This window comes from Protopterus annectens, chromosome 1.part1, assembly GCF_019279795.1.
Source record: "Protopterus annectens isolate FY-2018-M chromosome 1.part1, PAN1.0, whole genome shotgun sequence".
Classification (NCBI taxonomy): Eukaryota; Metazoa; Chordata; order Ceratodontiformes; family Protopteridae; genus Protopterus; species Protopterus annectens.
The window spans coordinates 1,474,438,600-1,474,459,287 of NC_056726.1; the positions used below are offsets into that span (position 1 = coordinate 1,474,438,600).

Sequence of the window (20,688 nt, forward strand, 5' to 3'; positions counted from 1 at the left end):
GATGTTGTCCTGTATCGACCCTTTGTAGCCCCTGTGAAGGGAACTCTCTGCATTTCCAGTCATCATCTCTTGTTCTCTTCTGGGACTGAGGGTACCATGGAACTCTGGCTGTTAATACGGAACATTGATGCAGTTGAGAAAAGGTAAGTAAAAGAAGTTTGTGCAGATTCCAGCATTGTCTCAGAGTAAAGTCTCAAAGATGGTGTTTTAGTACCCAACCCACAAAATATATTTATTACAAAACATCATGTGTGCCTGAAGTGAACTATTATAGAGTCAAAACTTGTAAAAGTAATGTTATGCTATAGCCTAGTAAGGTTGTTGGCATTCTTATTAAAATAAGGTTCTTGATGTATGATGGAAGATTACCGAGGGGAACTAACAGGTAGACATTACATCAGATGATTAGGCAGGTACTGAGTGCTAACATACAGTGTGCGTGTGTGTGTGTGTGTGTGTGTGTGTGTGTGTGTGTGTGTGTGTGTGTGTGTGTGTGTGTGTGTGTGTGTGTGTGTGTGTGTGTGTGAGTGTGTGTGTGTGTGTGTGTGTGTGTGTGTGTTTATATTACAGATATTTAATGACGCATTAGCTTTGAATGTGATTTAACTGATGTACAGTTAACACCTTGAATCGAGTGACAGTAACTTAACTACTGTCTGTACTTTCCAACAATGCAACACTGTGTTATAATGTGATGCAGGAGTGTGTTGGTCAGAAATGAACCTCAGACCTTCAGGAAACCCATCATAGACACCCAGGCTTAGCCTTTTGCAGAAATTGCAGTAGAGTAATAAATGCCTGTTGGATCAGGTGTGCTGTAGTTTGAAAGGGAGAAACTCCAATTGAAACTGAAATGAGTATTCAGATACAGTCACTTCATATGCTCTGTTAACAGAGAGAAAATACTACATCATTATTTGTAGCTTTCATGAGAATTTCGAGACCAGCTAGCTCGCATCTGTCAGCAATAGCTAAGTAATAAATTCCCGAAGGCAGGATACAATGAGAAGATTAAATCAATGTGCAGTTTAACCTTAGAGCTTTGAAATGCTAGTCAGTTTTTTCTGTCACTAATTGCACTCATTTTATGCCTGAGGGGAAACAGAGTACAATAACAATTCTTCCCCTGCTCGTAAAATGCAATCTAAAAATGTTTTAAAGTATACTTGTAAAAAATAAAGCAAAAGATGGCAAGTATTCCTTGCCTGTAAATAAGAGCACTTCCACTGCACTTTTATTTGCTCACTTATAAGTAATAAACTGCACATTTTTATTGCACTTGGAATATCATGAATGTTTATTACTGCCTGTGTCAGAAAACTGAACAACAACAACGTTTCCAGGCATTGCTTCCTTAATATTTTTTTGCCTAAAACAAAAATATGGATCATGGGAAAAGTGAAGCGAACAGTGGACACATTTTGTCAGCAGGAAAGGCTTTCTTACTTACCCCACACTATCTGCTCCGCTTGATTCACTTTCACTTGCAGGATATATATCGAGCGTAGGCAGCTAGCAAATGATTTCCTTCTGCCTTTTACCAACATTATTGCATTGATTGTGTCTTTCGGCATTTCCCGGTTAGGGGTCGCCACAGCGGAACTCCGGTCTGCTAATGATTGGCAGTACAGTTTTACGTGCTGGTTTGCCGGGCCTAACGCACAACCTTCAACGAAGGAAGGCTCGTTCACGCATGTCGCCACACAGAAGACGATCTAACTGAGGATCAAACGGGCAACGTCTAACTGTGAGCTGTCCCATATAAATCTGGATTTTCCGGCTGTTTCTGAATCACTCTTGTTACCAAGAGGCTATTCTAAACACTCACTATTCACTCTTTCAAAAAAAGAAATAAAAAATGACCTCACTGTATAGTTACCCCCCAAACACACACAACCTCAGTGTCTCACTTACTCCCCTAATTTCTCTGGAAACCCCATTTAATTTTTCATTTCCTTCTTGTTCCCGAAAGATACTATTTGTTTCTGGAAAATGAATATTTTATCATGTCAGTAATATCCTTTGATTCCTATTTATTTCTTGTTTATTAAATGAGTGTGTATTAAGTTTCTTTATTCTCTTTTTATACATCATTTCAAGGAAAAACATTCTGTGACTTTGATAATCTATTTTGATTTATCCATTCTGGGGTATTCATTATTTATGCCATTAACAAAAAGTAGATTGTGTGAACTACACACAATACTCAATGGCGCATTGATAACAGCGTTTCCCTATATACTAGTGGCATGTATAGGTAATGCTATGCATATGATGGGGGAGGGTTGTTGTTCTATCCCTTTGAAGATAACTGACATCGATTTCAGTTATACTATTGGGGTCATAAAACCCTATTTCTCATGAGAGCGATAGTATTTTTAATGGAGATTGCCACACACTGGGAATTTCACTTTCATTCACAAACAGCAACATTTGCATTTGAAAAATTAAATTTAGAGGTGCATAGATGAAGCCTTTTGAGAGAGGGGTATAGAATGATTTTGCAGCCATAGGAAAAATATGGCTTGTGGATCTTTTTCTTGTATGTCAATGGCTGATTGTGGATCCACTGGTGAGGGCAAACCTTCTGTCACATGACAAGCATATTGTGACGACCGTGCCCTGGCCCAGCAATCAAGGAGCCTCAATCCTCACCACTAACACCAGGGAGGTCATCTCCTAGAAGAAGAAAGGATAACTAATACACACAGTAAAGTACAATTTCCCTTAAGTGCACACAGAGATCACAGTCAGTCTGGGGCTGGTTGCTCCCTTGCTCACCAGGTCCCCAATGAGACTCCCGACTGGCACAGCTATAGGGTCCAGGTCTCAGCCTAGCTGGGCAAGCTAAAACCTCCAGTACCCTTCTCTGTCCAACCAGTGCTTCCTGTCCCTGCCCAAGTAGCTGACACAACACATAAACACTCTGAGATAAGTATTTATACAACTTCACAGACACTCCTGGGAAAGGCTGATGCAGATTCTCCACCTGTGCCCCTTTACCCAGACTATACGATAGTAATTACTGCCACCACCCAACTAATAATATCAGCTACTAAAAGGCCCTTAAACAGGTGTCCAATTATTACTGTGCAATATTATTATCCAATGGTAGTAGGACTAACAGTCAAGACTTACTTTAGAGTGGCCTGTTACAATAACCTCTATAAATATGCAATGTACTCTAGGGCTTATCTCTACACAAAACAGCCATGGGTAGAATGTTTTAAAAATATTTAATAATAAATAATTAAAACACAAGACAAAACTACTACACCACAGAGATATCTAAGAGTTCAGAGATCACACAGAAACTTAAAATAATACAGTAGGACAGGTCTGATTTCAAAGAAAAATACCTAATTAATCTTTACTAGCTTTAACTATTCCTACAAGAAATCACAGTGCTAAAACATACATGTGAGCATAAGGCAGAGTGCTGATAAGTTAGATGTCCAAAGTCAAAATGCTTTTCGTCTCTTGTGAGACATAGTATTTAAACATTACTAACAAACATGTCTCTAAGGCCTTACATCATTTTTGACACATAGGTTTTCCCAGTATACATATTGCATCATCTTAACATCTGGTCTGAGTTCTCAGGCCACAAACTGCATTATTTAGCAATCTAACACCTCCTCAGAAACTTACAACAATACAAGACATTTCACATGTACATACTAGCAGAAACCAGAGCAATAAGGCACCTTCCACATCTAAATTCTAGTCACAAACTTTAGCCTTAAAATAGTGGGCATGAAATCTTCATCCAGCCGCCCTGGAGCCGAATTCTAACATGAAAGAGTACAACATGCTTCACTGGGCCAGTAGAGTGCAATGTTGTCACATATTTTGCAGTTCCACATTTCACAGTATTCTTTACATTCAAGAAAACATGCCTGTATTTTACATTTATTTACAAATGCCACAATTATATATCAAATTCTATTTGACTAGGCTGGCAGCCTTCGCCCATCTCTCCCCAATCATCCCAGCATCTGTCAGTGCTGCTTGCGTGAGGTAAGAAATGTTGATACTCTTAGATACAATGTTCAAATTCTGACAACTGATTTATTAGCAGAAAAGTACTGAGTCTGTGTCTTGCAGCCTATCCCAACATGATACTGTTAGAAAATGCATGTTATCAATTTTACTTTGATTTGTATCTGTATTGTTGTTGTTGTTGCTGTGTCTTTCGGCTTTTCCCGGTTAGGGGACGCCACAGCGGAACTCTGGTCCGCTAATGATTGGCAGTAGATTTTGACATGCAGAGTTGCCAGCTCTGACGCACAACCTTCAACGAAGGTACTCCCATTCACGCATGTCTCCACACAGAAAACGCTATAGCTGAGAATCGAACAGGACAACGTCTTACTGTTAGGCGACAACGCTACCGCAGCATATTACATTAAAATAAGTGCTGAATGCTTGCCATTCACTGTCTGGGCTAAATGGCCTAGGTCATGGATGTGAAGGGTCTAAAGACCAGTTTATGTACTTGGTTAACAAATGTTAAATAGATAAAATAAAGAAATTATGGCACATTCTTTTCAAGAGTTTGCAAGAGATTAGACGTTTCATGTTAGTAATGAAGCAGATCAGTTATGCACCGTGTGTTTAACAGGTATCTAAATTATGCAGTGAGGATTGCAACAACTGCAATTGCAAAGGATAAACTTTATATGTGGAGAGAAACAATTTCATATAGCAAAGGAATCTGATATAAAAATGCCTTTTTTGTAATATTTTCAGTAAAGTTTGGGCTGTGGGGAAAAAGTGGACCGTCCTTTTGCAAGTGATAAGAGTAAGTGTTGTGGGACCAAGTCAGGATGTTAGATAATAAAAAGTAGTAGTCTAGGTACAGATGATAAGTGAAGAGCAGTGTTGACCTTTACTGCACTGGACAGCATTTATTCTAGCTAGTAAGAGACAGTAATGCTCTCATCTTTGACAGATAGAGGGCAGTCTACATATTTTGATTCTGATATGAAATCTGTGGGTACTGAGGTTGAACTAGTGACTAAAATTGGTAGCATGTATTCCAACTTGGGGATGCGTACAATGTGAGCTGTAGTACTGCAACCTTCTAGAATTAAGAATTTAGTAATTCTGGAGGACTTGCAGAGTTGGGCAAGAGCTTCAGTGTGGATGAGTTTTATATGGATGTTAAAGAGATGAGACTAGACAAGCTATAATCCTAAGTACTTAAAAGTTCTGGCAAAGAGGGCAAATCAGTTAGAAGGTTCTGAGTTGAAGAGTGGACAGTAATTCAATAGTTTTTGGTTGTTGGCAAGTATAGAATTTCTTTCTGAAGTGTCAATAGGTTAAAATTGCTGTTCTAAATAAAGATGATATGGAAGCCATTTTGAAACTACTTTTGGGCAGTGGCAAAAATCTTTTCCAGAAATAAGGATAACTAAGTTGTCTGCATGAACCCTGGGTAATCCAGAGTGAATGGATCTAACAGAACAGAGGGTTTACTAAAGGTTAACCTGAACATTTGTGTTAAAGCAGCCCTGACACTAAAAACCATCTTTAGAGAATCCATTTTTCTAGTTGTTTAAGGATGTGTTGCTGATTTACTGTTGTCCAACACATTTTAAATCAATAAACAAGTCCTAAAATGAATTGTTTGCCTGTATTGCAGCCAACTGTATTTGTGAGTTTACATTAAGCAGTAACAGTAATGTAATGGCACTATTGGAAGCCATGCCTGTGATGTGATAGGAAGCCATGTTTTTAATTGTAGCACTTGGATATCGACAAATTTCTCTAGTATTGTGGCTAAGATCATGTGCTTATCCGAGATGAGTCATCACTCACTTCCTATCTTGGAGAATGGAGTAACTGAGTGTTTTCCAGGAGATGACATTGTTCTACAGCAAAAAAATAGGGTGAAGATGAATGTCAGGTGTACAGTTGATCTTGAGGCACATGTAAGCTCCTTCTGGAACTATTGGAATGCCTGTTATCTGTGACTACTTTGAATGTAAGCTACATCAAGTTATATACTTTTATATGCTTCATGATGTACATGCAGGGTGAGTTACATTTCTTTGTGATGTATAGTCCACCTTGTTTCCTGGCATTAGACCTTCAGGAATATACCCTGAGCACCTGACCATCAGATATTACATGTGCATAGTCTGTAGCTGAAATTGTCATTTGGAACTGTATACAGCAGTATATATGTAGACGGGACATACTTTGTGAAATACTGATATCTGGTTAGTTTTCATGTACTACATTTTTTTTTATTTATAAAGATTTGTGAATTTTTATGAACTTGTATTCATAATTTAATGAACACTTTTCTTTGTATCTATGACATTTTTAAAAAAGTAAACCTGAATGGAAAGTTAGTGAGGGACCCTACTAATGAATCTATTGAGCATTGGCATTTTGTGTTGTGCTACGTATGGGATGTTTAATATATGAAAAGTTTGACGGCTGTCTGTTTTTGATCATTTTTTTAAATGACTGCTGTTTTTTTATTTTAATTTTACACAATTACTACTCATTTGTTAAGCCAGTACTGTCACATTTTAGATTTGTATTTATATTCATATAAAAACAAACTGGGTCTCAAAGCAACACTAAATGATTTGAGACAATAACTAAATGTAAAAGTGCTCTCATGCAGTAATCATAGCTATTTTTAACCTGTTAGTCTACAAATAGGGTTTTGTTTGCAAGTTGTGTAGGACAGTACAGGCCTCCAAACAACTTGTCTGTTTACTATCTATGGCAGAGCTGCCAAACTCTACAGACTTAAAGGAATGCTGGTGAAACACCTCCATGATTACGACTCTTACATGCTGTTAACATCATCATCTTCTTTCAGCTGTTCCCGTTAGGGGTCACCACAGTGGATCATCTGTTCCCATTTCTTCCTGTCCTCTGCATCTTGCTCTGTCACACCAACCACCTGCATGTCCTCTCTCACCACATCCATAAACCTTATCTTAGGCCTTCCTCTTTTCCAGTTACCTAGTAGCTTCATCCTTAGCATCTTTTTCCCAATATACTCAGCATCCCTCCTCAGCACATATCCAAACCAACATAATCTTGCCTCTCTGGCTTTGTCTCCAAACCTTCCAACCTGGGCTGACCCTCTAATATACTTATTCCTAATCCTGTCCACCCTTGTCACACCCAGTGCAAATCTTACCATCTTTAACTCTGCCACATCCAGCTCAAACTCCTGCCTTTTTGTCAATGCCACTGTCTCCAACCCATATAACATAGCTGGTCTCACTACCCTCTTGTAGACCTTCCCTTTCACTCTTACTGGTACTCATCTGTCACAAATCACTCCTGACACTCTTCTCCACCCACTCCATCCTGCCTGTACTCTCTTCTTCACCTCTCTTCCACACTCACCATTACTCTGAACTTTTGATCCCAAGTATTTAAACTCATCCACCTTCGCCACCTCTACTCCTTGAATCCTCACCATTCATTTATCCTCCCTCTCATTCACGCACATATATTCTGTCTTAGTCCTGCTGATCTTCATTCCTCTTCTCTCTAGAGCATATCTCCATTTCTCCAGGGTCTCCTTCACCTGTTCCCTACTCTCACTACAGATCACAATGTCATCTGCAAACATCATAATCCACAGGGACTCCTGTCTGATCACGTCTGTCAACCTGTCCATCACCATTGCAAATAAGAAAGGGCTCAGAGCTGATCCTTGATGTAATCCCACCTCCACCTTAAACGTTACTCCCCCCGCAGACCTCACTGCTGTCACACTATCGTCGTACATATCCTGTACCACTCTTACATACTTCTCTGACACTCCTGACTTCCTCATACAATACCACAACTCCTCTCTAGGCACCCTGTCATATGCTTTCTCTAAGTCTACAAAAACACAATGCAACTCTTTTTGACCTTCTCTGTACTTCTCCATCAACACTCTCAGAGCAAACTTCGCATCTGTAGTGTTCTTTTCTGGCATGAAACCATACTGCTGATCACTAATCATTACCTCCATTCTTAACCTAACTTCCACTACTCTTTCCCATAACTTCATGCTGTGACTGATCAATTTAATCCCTCTGTAGTTACTACAGCTCTGCACATCACCCTTATTCTTAAAAATTGGTACCAAAACACTTTTTCTCCATTCCTCAGGCATCCTCTCACTTTCCAAAATTTCATTAAACAATCTGGTTAAAAACTCCACTGCCATTTCTCCTAAACACGTCCATGCTTCCACAGGTATGTCATCTGGGCCAACAGCCTTTCCATTCTTCATCCTCTTCATAGCTGTCCTTACTTCCTCCTTGCTAATCCATTGCACTTCATGATTCACTATCCAAATGGTATTTTCAAATTGTTGTTGTTTCAGCACTCTGCAAACACCTTGCACCTTGCTCTACAAGCAACTGGTAAGCACTAAATAAGCTACTAATTACTATAGCACTCAGTCTTCCTCATTACCTAGAGGAAAACAGTTTTTGTACTTACTTTTCTCACTTGCTTAGAGAAAAACAGCTCTCGTACTCACTTTCCTCAGTTATCTAGAGGAAAATATTTTTTTATTCAGGCATGTCCAAGGGTCAGCTCCCAGTGTTCTCTCCTGTCTATCTGATGAATCTGGGCATCTTGAGGCAATGGAGAAATTGCCTCATGTACACAGACAACCCGCTCCTCCTACCACCCAACACTACAACCTGTGAGAGATGCACTTATCTAGCCAAACTGGAGGTAATGCTCTCTCCAACCAAGACTGAACTTGAGAAGGTAAACATTTGTACTACACCACACTCATCACATAGTCTCACTAAATCTACACCACCAAAATCCACACATAATAACACAAAAACATTTGTGGAGGCTCTCAATAATAATCTGTCTAAGCAACAGAGACCTCCAAAGCAGAAACACAAGCAACCTCCATCCCCCAACACAACCCAAATGACACATAGCCCACAGACTCAGTGTGCCACTCAACCACAGCCAATAAGGCAAAACAACGTACCCAACACACTAGTCATAGGTGACTTTATAGTCAGGCACACTGATGTCCCACACACTCAGGTCACTCCACAACAAGTACAAATATGACTCTGTCATTGTCCATGTTGGTGTGAATGACCTGAGATGTACCTCCCTGGACTACATGAAAAAAGACATAGAGGAGTTCTCCGATCTTGTAGCCCAGGCAGGTATGACCCCAGCCCTGAGTAACATTCTGCCATCGCCCTGAATGATACCGCAGTACAAGGACAAAATGATTGACTTCAACAATTGGCTAAGCTTCTGGTGTCATTCTAAGGGGATCCAGTATCTGTCTGCTTGGGATGACATGGTCGACAGACCATGATGCTTTGTCACAGATGACCTGCACCTGTCACCCCTGGGATTCCGGATACTGGCTAAGGCTCTTGTTGCATGAGTGCAGGAGCTCCCTGGTCAGCCTCAGTAAGAAGCTGAGATCCCTTATAAGATCCTCCAAAGCTAGCTATGAAAACAAACTCGCCACTAATTCTAAGGACAACCACAAAGCATTCTATAGCTATGTCAAGAATCTCGATGGCAACACCCAGATCAGCTCTGAGTTACAGCACAAAGGCACGAAAGTTACAGAACCAACATCCTGGCAGATAGGTTCAGTGCTAACCTTACCCCCCCTCACCACCTAAAGGGCCCATATCTATACAGGAAGAATGCAGAGTCCCTGAAATCACAACTACGCAGGTAAAAGCTGCATTCTCTAAAGCCAAAAACACAGCACCCATGGGGCCAGACAACATCCCAGGCTGCGTTTTACATGAACTTCAGAACAAACTGGCTCCCCACTTAAGCACCATGTTCAATAATAGCCTCACATCAGGCGTTGTGCCCACTGAATGGCGCACAGCAACAGTTATCCCACTCCACAAAGGGGGAGCCACCACTGATCCCGGGAACTACTGACCTATTAGCCTGACAAGCCTGGTCTGCAAGGCCATGGAATGTATCATCATGGAGCTCATAAACAAAGACATTGGTAACCTCCAAACTCTGGATCCCACCCAGTTCAGTTTTGTGAAAGGCAGATCATGCCTCCTGAACCTGATCGCCTTCTTTGAGGCAGTCACCAAAGCCGTAGATGAGGGTAAGGTGGTTCACACAGCCTATCTTGACCTCGCCAAGGCTTTCAACACCATCCCCCATTCTGGAATTATAGCTAAACTCACTAAACTAGGTATAAATCCCTACATCACAAGATGGGTTGCCAACTGGCTCACTGACAAAACCCACTCTGTAAACGTTGCTGACTCCAAATCTGACCCCAAAGCAGTGACAAGTGGAGTACCACAGGGTTCCTTCCTGGAACCTCTCCTGTTTGGTATCTACTTCTCTGAAGTACACACAGAAGGCTTCAGGCTAATGAAGTTCGTAGATGACTGCAAACTAGGAGCCATAGTCAAGTCCCCAAATGATGTGGACATCCTACAGAAGGGCCTCGCTGAGACAGATGCCTGGTGTCAGAGCCATGGCCTCAAGGTCAATGCCAAAAATTGCAGTGTCATCCCCTTTGGTAAAAACTCTGTACCCATGAACTACCACATAGGCAGCAATCTACTTAACACCGAATGTGTGATAAGAGACCTTGGGACCCAGGTGGACAGTAGTCTCTCCTTTGATAGTCACATCACCACAGTAGTCAGGAAGTCCTGCTACATGGCACACCTCATCATAAAAGGGTTCTCATCCAGGAAAAAGGAGGTCATTGTTCCCCTCTACTCGACACTCATTAGACCCATTATAGAGTACAACGTCCCTTTTGGAATGTACCTCTCAAGACAGCTGCAGCAGCTGGAAAGGCCACAGAAGTACCTCACAAAGAAGATTACTGGCCTCAAACAAATGCCCTACACTGACCACCTCAAAAAACTCCATCTTTACTCCGAGGTGATCTCTGCCTAACATTTATAAATCTATGTCAAACCCAGAGCTGTTGGTCATGCTACACCTACAGAAATCCCAATCCTTCCGAGCTACATGCTCTAAGGACCTAAACCTTGTCACCATAATAAACAAGACATGCTGGAGGGATAGATTCCTGTCCCAGAGACTTCCCATACTCTGGAACAGGCTACCCATCTATATCAAGCAAAGTTCTTCATTAGCACTCTTCAAGAAAAATCTTGATGAGTGGACGGGAAATAGGAAATACACCTCAGGGATCACTTCTGTGTCTCTGCTTGACAGTGGCACAGGAAAATAACTTTCTTGGGTGGCGTAAGCCAGGGAACCTTATTGGCTAGGCTTATGTAGGCCCTTGGGCCGGTAGCCTACTACCTACCTATGAACCTATGAACCTAATTATAGGTACCATAGTATTTCTGTGGCCATTAAGGTACAATCTGAAGTATGTCCCATAATTGGGATTGGTGACAATTAGATAAGCCTTTTTGCAAGCCAAGCACCACTGAAAATAAAGTAGGCTTGTAAATTAAATTTTTACTATCTGGTACTATTGCAAGATCATTTACCTGTGCCAGCACCTTAAGACATTAAACAGCTTTTGTGCTGGTTGTAACCTATTGTCTTGTTTTCTATTAAATGTATTCATATTTGCTTGCTATAAAAAATCTGTGTTTCTTTATCAAAATGCTTTTATATAAATAATGTTAGCTGTCATGCTGTAGAGTTTTGCACCAAATAAAATAGTATTTACATTATTTATGTATTTATTTATTTATTTTACATTTGTTGACCGAGATTGTCCGACTGAGCTGAAGAGACCTTTTTCAGCAAATTAGCATTAAACAGCACTGTTATGGGATTATTACAAGGCATTAGGTAGCAATACAATGTTATACAGTGTCAATAATCAGGAGTATAGCAAAACTATTTAAAGATGTATACAAAGAAAATATGTCTAAGATGAAAATAGTTTTTGGGGTAAGTGGTTACAGAAACCCAGTTTTATCATAATGTAGTTGCATGAAGGGAAGACAATTACAATAGAATTTTTCTCTGAGACGATCTGCTTAATAGATTTTAGAAGACAGTAGAAAGAGTAGTCAAGGAAGATTAGAGAGAGCTAGTGAGAAGAGTGAGTTAAGGGCAAAAAGTAGATTAAGGTATGAGAAGTAGGGGATGTTAAGGAGAGAGAGTGCAGTGGCAGGACCAGTGACTTTTAAAGTGCTCTTTGGTGGCAGTCTTAAATTGATTAGGATGTGTAAGGGTCCTGATTTCTAGTAGGAGCCTATTCCAGGCAATAGTGCATTACGGTAGTATTATTGTTATTATTATTATTATTATTATTATTATTATTATTATTATTGTTATTATTGTTATTATTGTTATTATTATTGTTGTTATTATTATTATTATTATTATTGTTATTATTCTTGTTATTATTATTGTTATTGTTATTATTATTATTATTATTATTATTAGTAGTAGTATTATTGTTATTATTATTACTGTTATTATTATTGTTGTTATTATTATTATTATTATTATTATTATTATTATTATTATTATTATTATAGGCAATACGGTCCATCCCTTCTAAACTTCAAGTTATTTGACTTTGAATATTATAAGTATTTTTGCACAAAATGTGAATACATTTAATATTGCTATTGTAACTGAAAACATTTTAAATAAATTCTTAAAACCGGATGATGATGTCGCCGTAACGTACATAAATTAATGATGATGATGATGACGTTCTTTATAAATCTGTGGTGATGTTGGTACAATGAGGACAAAATATCTTGTACTTCACTGTGAGTATGCAGGCTTTTCTAGAATGCAGAAAGGGACAGATTTGTATATGGAAAACGAACATAAAGAGCATTTCAAACAGTTAGAACGACCTTTGAACATAACAATGGCAATGAAAATAACTGCCAGAGATGGCTGTGACTCATAACAAGTAGTAACTGCATGCTGAGTGAATAAACTATATGACTCTTCTCACAAAATGAACTTGTTTCATATGAGAAAAAATGTTCCTGAGACCAAAATCTTATTGGTTCAAACAGAAAAGAATGCAGAAGATGTCATAAGTGCTCACTGAAAGTTTGTGCGGTTAAAAACAAAAATCAGTCAAAATTAATCAGATGAAAAAGACAGATAACAAAAAAAAAGATACTAGAGGAAAGGTTTGTACAAAATAGCGGATTATAAAAGTTATTCTGGTTCCTTTAGAACAGCTCTAGTCTTTAAGACCAAAATGTAACGTTTAATAAGCTCAGAATTTCATATTGTGACTTGTGGACAGTGCAGTGGTGCAGAGGTTGTGTTGTCGCCTCACAACAAAAGGGTCTCCAGTTTGATTCTCAACTGGGGAGCCTTCTGTGTAGAGTCTGCATGTCCTCCTTGCATTCGTGTGGGTTTCCTCAAGGAGCTCTGGTTTCCTTCCACATTACAAAGACATGTGTCTGGAGTGTTTCTTCCTGGGCATCCTCTGAAAGTTGTCTTTGTTCCAAATTGGATTTTCCCAGTAAACAAATGTTAAATAAATAAATCAGCACACCATTAAAAAATAATTTCAGAGATACCTTTAAAAGGAATGAAGACTTAGAGGTAAGGCAGTTGTAAAGTAGTATGATAGAGAACATCAGATCGACACATATGTTTGTGATAAATAAGGGCTGCCTTTGTTCAGGACAGAGTGGCTTATGCAGGTTCAAACTTAATTTGACAGTCTATAAAGAAAATTTAAGTATTGGGTAAGAAAGAAAAGAATGTTGCCATAGCAGAAAAAAAAATTCAAACGTTTTTGCAAGTCCAAACCAGTATTTGTAAATGAAATGGACAAGCTTGCCTTGAAAAGAGGAAAACAGTCTTTAATACTTAATAAATAAGCACCTATTCAGGCATGTGTAAGGGTCAGCTCCCGATGTTTTCTTTTGTCTACCTGATGAATCTGGGCATCTTGGGGCAATGCAGCAATTGCCTCATGTACACAGACAACCCTCTCCTCCTACCACCTAACACTACAACCTGTGAGAGATGCACTTATATAGCCAAACTGGAAGCAAAGCTCTCTTCACCCAAGAATGGACTAGACAGTCAAGAGGAGAAGGTAAACACTTGTACCGCACCACACTCATCACATAGTCCCTCAAAACATACACAACCAAAATACACACATAGCAACACAAAACACACACCTACATTCGCAGAGGCTCTCAATAAAAATCTGCTCAAGCAACAGAGACCTCCAAAGCAGAAACGCAAGCAACCTCCACCTCCCAACAGAACCCAAATGACACATAGCCCACAAACTCAGTGTGCCACTCAACCACAGCCCATAAGGCATAACAACGTATCCAACACTCTAGTCATAGGTGACTTTATAGTCAGGCACACTGATGTTCCACTCACCAGGCTAAACAAGGAGAAAGTTACTGTCAGCTGCCTGTCGGTGCCAGGATCCACCACATAATGCACATACTCAGGTCACTCCACAACAAGTACAAATATGACTCTGTCATTGTCCATGTTGGTGTGAATGACCTAAGACGTACCTCCCTGGACTACATGAAAAGAGACATGGAGGAGCTCTCTGACCTCGTAGCCCAGGCAGGTATGACCCTAGCCCTGAGTAACATCCTGCCATCACCCAGAATGATACCACAGAACTAGGACAAAATGATTGACTTCAACAATTGGCTAAGCTTCTGGTGTCATTCTAAGGGGATCCAGTATCTGTCTGCCTGGGATGACATGATCGACAGACCACGATGCTTTGCCAGAGATGGCCTGTACCTGTTGCCCTTGGGATTCCGGATACTGGCTAAGGCTCTTGCCACCCCTATAGTGCCTTTTTTAGGCAAGGTTCAAATGACAACTTCACCACCGTAACAGGTACAAGCAAGCAAAATATGAGGGTAATGCTACTCAATGCTAGAAGTCTAAACCTCAAAATGCATTCACTCGAGGCACTCCTTAAAATGGAGAACATCAACATCTGTGCAGTGACAGAGACCTGGTTCAAAGCTCCAGAGAGCACCCCTGCATTACCAGGCTATAATTCATACCACACCTTTTGGCCACCTAACCTGGAGTGAAACACTAAAGGTGGAGGTGTGAGGTGTGTCCATATTCATTAAGGATATCCACACCTCCAGGCTAGTTGCTCAGCATAATGCATCCCAGATTATCCAAGTGCAACTAACTCTGGGAAAGACGGCAATCGAAATTGTAACTTGCTACAGATCTCCCACCATGCCCCAGGATTCCCACTCCTCATTTCTTGATACACTGGAAAATATTAGGTTACAACCCAACACCCTAATAATGGGAAAACTACTCATGTATGAACTCTTTTGCACAATATTTTCTGGAATTCATAAATTCCGACGCCTTGGATCAACTTATCCACACCCCCACCAGGGGCAGCAATATCCTAGACCTGGTTATTACTAACATGGGTGACTGGTGTTCCACACCAGAGGTCAATTCCTCATTGGTCAGATCCGACCACAAGCTAATCACCCTAGATACCCACATCCCGCCCCCATTAGAGAAACCACCGTAAAAAAAATTTCTCCAAAGCCAACTTAACGCTTTTTAAGACAGAAGTGGCAAACTTCACGACACCCATGCAAACAGACAGTAGAGGTATGACTGCTGAATCCTACACAAATGCACTTTATAAGCACTTACATGAGTGCATGGATTGTGCTATCCCTACCAGAACCAAGATGCTATCCTCCAAAAAAAGGACGCCAATCTGATGGTCCTCTGCCATAAACAAACTCTACAACAGAAGAAAGAAACTGTTGCAAAAAAGAGTAAAATCCCATGATTGGAGGAACTCCCTGGTCAGCCTCTGTAAGAAGCTGAGATCCCTCATAAAATCCTCCAAAGCTAGTTACGAAAACAAAATCACCACTGATTCTAAAGACAACCACAAAGCATTCTATAGCTATGTCAAGAATCTCAATGGCAACACTCAGATTTGCTCTGAGTTACAGCACAATGGCACAAAATATACAGAAACAACTGATATTGTCAACATCCTGGCAGATAGGTTCAGTGATAACTTTACCCCCCTCTCATCCCCTAAAGGGCCCATCTCTATGCTGGAAGAATGCAAAGTTCCTGTAATCACGACTGCACAGGTAAAAACCACACTCTCCAAAGCCAAGAACACAGCATCCATAGGACCTGATAACATCCCAGGCTGTGTTCTACACTAACTACAGAATGAACTGGCACCCCACCTAAGCACCATATTCAGTCATAGCCTCACCTCAGGCTTTGTGCCCACTGAATGGCGCACAGCAACAGTAATCCCACTCCACAAAGGGGGAGCCACCACAGACCCCAGGAACTACCACCCCATTAGCCTAACGAGCCTGGTCTGCAAGGCCATGGAATGTATCATCATGAAATTTATAAACAAAGACATTGGCAATCTCCAAACTCTGGACCCCACCCAGTTTGGGTTTGTAAAAGGCAGATCATGTCTCCTAAACCTGATAGACTTCTTTGAGGCAGTCACCAAAGCCGTAGACTAGGGTAAGGTGGCTCACACAGCTTATCTAGATCTCGCCAAGGCTTTTGACACCATCCCCCGCTCTGGAATTATAGATAAACTCACTAAACTAGGTATAAATCCATATGTCACAAGATGGGTTGCCAACTAGCTCACTGACAGAACCCACACTGTGAAAGTATCAGACTCCAAATCTGACTTCAGACCAGTGACAAGTGGAGTACCACAGGGTTCAGTCCTGGGTCCTCTTCTGTTTGGTATCTACTTTTCTGAAGTACAGGCTAACACAGAAGGTCTTTGGCTTTCAAAGTTCGCAGATGACTGCAAACTAGAAGCCATAATCAAAACCCCTAACGATGTGGACATCCTACAAAAGGGCCTCACTGAGACAGATGCCTGGTGTCAAAGCCATGGCCTCAAGCTCAATGCCAAAAAGTGCATTGTCATCCCCTTTGGTAAAAATTCTGCATCTATGAGCTACCACATAGGTGGTAGTCTACTTAACACCAAAAGTGTGATAAGAGACCTTGAGACACAGGTAGACAATAGTCTCTCATTTGATAATCACATTGCCACAGTAGTCAGGAAATCCTTCTACATGGCACACCTCATCACAAAAGGTTTCTCATCCAGGAAAAAACAGGTCATTGTTCCCTCTACTCATCACTCATTAGACCCATTACAGTGTACACCCCCCTTTTGGTATGGACCTCACAAGACATCTACAACAAGTGGAAAGGCTGCAGAAATACCTCACAAAGAGGATTACCAGCCTCAAACAGATGCCCTACGCAGACCATCTCAAAAAACTCCAGCTTTATTCCATCGCATATTGCCTACTCAGAGGCGATCTCTGCCTAACATACAAAGCTATGTCAAACCTAGAGCTGTTGAACATGCTCCACTTAAAGAAATCCCAATCCCTCTGAGCTACATGCTCTAGGGACCTAAACCTTGTCACCACGATAAACAGAACATGCTGGAGGGAAAGATTCCTGTCCCAGAGACTTCCCATACTCTGGAACAAACTACCTATCTATATCAAACAAAGCCCCTCATTAGCACTCTTCAAGAAAAATCTTGATTGGATGGGAAATAGGAAAGTCACCCCAGGGATCACATCTGTGGCTCTGCTCGACAGGGGCAGAGGAAAATTATTTTCTTGAGTGGTGAAAGCCAGGGTACCTTTTTGGCTAGGCTTATATAGGCCCTAGGGCCAATAGCCTAGTACCTACCTATGAACCTATGAACCTAAAACTGAGACGGTGCCATAACTGAGGTTGAAAATAATGCCGCCGTCAGCTTTCATAAATCCAGAGTTTCATTCTATATGTTAAGAGATACTTTAATTGCAGACCTACTAAGACAAGACATCAGTATTGTCAAAAAGTGAATGAAGGAAGTGGACAACACTCAATGTAGTTATAATGAAGAAAGGCAAATCAACAGTTTTAGTTTTTTGAGGGTGAATTTGTTTATCTCATATTATGCTTTGATAGAGACAGAGATTTGCAAATAATATCTTTGTACAAATATTTTGTGGCTTGCCAGGATTTTTGAGGCAATGTCATATGCTTTTGAGGTGGGACTTCTGCAGTATTGTTTATAGCATATTTGGTGACTGCCACCGAGTTAAATGCAAATCAAAAGTTTGGATAAGTTGAGTGTTTCATATATGAACTAGATGCTCGGCTTATGATATAAAGATTACTGTGTTTCATAAGTTGTTATCAGGCATGTGGTCCAGGATGCCATTAAGCAGCCTAGCCCAGTTTTCCAGAGCATAATTGGTTAAGTGGCATGTTCAAGGTAACACGGTAGCCAAAGGAAGGCTGCGGTAATGAAACCCTGTAGTACAGAAAGCAGATTGTTAAGAACTCAAAGCCTTGACCTTCTGCAGCAGCTGACAGATTCTAAGCAAAGAAAAACATGCCCGTAGGCAGTGGAGTGTGGGTTCTTGGCCTGTGTGATGTTGTCCACTCAAAAGCCTGTACAGTCAAATACTTTTATATTTGCATGGGATATTTGAATATCTCCCATAAGACCTTGATAAAGTAAAAATAAAATAATTTGCTGATATATTTTTGTTTTGTGTCTCTCTAGTTGGCCATTACAAGCATCTGTTGTGAGATGGTTTGTTCATTTATTACATAATGAGTCAGCATGGGAGAGAGGGTTTTATGTTATGAACAGGTCTTTAAATTGACAAAAGCCATGATCATATTATGTGAAGTAGTAATATCTTATGATTTGGCTATAACTCTAGAGTCGGCACGTGATGTTTTAGCTTATGAAATATTGTTTTATGCACAAGTTCTTAGGTTGTACCAAAGACCTATCGTTGTTATGTCACACAGTAACAAAGGATGAAAGAAATTCTTCCCATCCTAAACAAGAAGCCCTTAGACTAGTTTGGAAAGTATAAAAGTTCTGCCACCTGCCTGTATGAAAAAAGGCTCATGATCCTCGAGCACAGGTTTTTGCCTTCAGTCTGAAAAAGGAATTTTATAAAGACAGCATCCACTCCTGACCACCTAACCAATGATTCCTGTTTTGTAAATGGCACATTAATATGATTTTGACTATATTGGAAAGCAGAAGTGCTCTAAAACTGATTGAGTTTCAAGGTTACTGCGTTAAAACCTCAGGAGCTCAGCTCACGTGATCTATTAGAAGTATATTACATATCCTTAGCCTTCTCATCACTGACATGAATATTCAAAGGGAGTTCAGAATTACACACAGCTATTCAATATACATGACCTGTCAGTAAAAAATGGCCAAGAAGAGGTAAGGGGCTATACACAACTTTTGCACTGTGAAAAGAACAAGTATCTGTGTGTCAATGCACATTATTGCATAGCTCCAAGGTGTTGAAGTCTATGAAGCTTCAGTCCAGTGTACAGAAAACACTCTATAATGGGCATCTTTGTATATGGTGAAAATAACATTTTGGTCAAAAACAATGAATGGTCCACCTTTTAAAAAGTCATAGATGTCAGATGGTAGGAAAAGGATTACCAACACCAGCATTATACTCTTAGAAGTGGCCACACAAACATACAGACTTTGCAGGTCATTTTTATTTTTATTTATTTTTAACTGGGAAACTCACTCTGCACACGTGCTTCTTTTCAGGGCAAACTTAGAGTACCGTCTGGTTAAATGAGATGTTCAGAGAAATGCAGTAACCAGAGGGACACCAAGGGACTCAAACCTAGGCCCTCAAGATGAAGTTTATTATGGCTTATTACTTTAATCGTTTGTGCCAAATGATGATGATACTTAAGAAAGGTTTATAAGCATTGCAGCTCTTGTAGCAGTGGATGCTCATTTAAAGTGGCTTGATCTAGTCTGAAGAGCAGCAGATGTTTAAGATGAAGCACAGATGTCTCCAAGGAACATATTCACAAGATGTGCACAGCCAAATGCATTGTGGGTAACAAGTCACAGTTCACATTTATAAGAATTTGTAACCCTTATGAAAGAGAATGCATAAAGTAGCTTATTGTACTGTATCAACCAGTGAGAAATGGATTGGCATGAAAATTAATATACTTTCTGTGATGCCTGTGCACTGGCCCAGCAATCAAGGAACCTCAATCCTCACCACTACCACCAGTGAGGGGTGTCCACACAGGGAAGGATAACAAATACATACATAGTAAAGTACAATTTCCCTTGAGCACACAGAGATCACACTCAGACTGGGGCTGGTTTCTCTCTTTCTCCCCAGCATCCCAGAAGACTCTCCCCTGGCACAGCTATAGGGTGCAAATCTCAGCCTAGTGGGCAAGCTAAAACCTCCAGCACCCTCTCTGTCCAACCAGTGCTTTGTGTCCCTGCCCAAGTAGCTGACACACACACACACACTTTGAGATATGAGTTATATACAAACACTCATGGGGAAGGCTGGCACAGATTCTCCAGTGCTGCCCCCTTTCTGCCCAGTCTAAAAGGTAGCACCAGCTGACACCACCCACTAATATTTATCAGCTACTAAAAAGGCCCTTACTAAAGAGGGTCCAGTTATTACTGTGCAATATTATTATCCAAAGCTTAAAAATAGAGTTTACAATCACCTATACGATATAAAGAAACAAAATGAATTGAATGCTCTAGCTAAGCACATACAATGCTTTCCAGATCACTCCTTTGTATTTAGGGTACTTCAAATTATAGAACCTAATGGTAGAGGTGGAGACTATATGAATCTGCTA

General features: G+C 40.4%; 1 protein-coding gene across 4 annotated transcripts in view; it reads left to right on the top strand.

Annotated features, from left to right (window-relative positions):
* The window catches only part of LOC122810968 (myotubularin-related protein 9-like), a 557,891-nt gene that overhangs the window by 662 nt on the left and 536,541 nt on the right, over positions 1-20,688 (top strand). For 2 of the 4 annotated variants that reach the window (XM_044082497.1, XM_044082502.1), the window contains exon 1: positions 1-143. This exon is cut by the window's left edge. In XM_044082497.1, coding sequence (XP_043938432.1) covers positions 1-143 — 143 coding nt within the window. The remainder of the gene's footprint in view (positions 144-20,688) is intronic. The other 2 variants (XM_044082503.1, XM_044082511.1) reach the window with 1 other exon arrangement.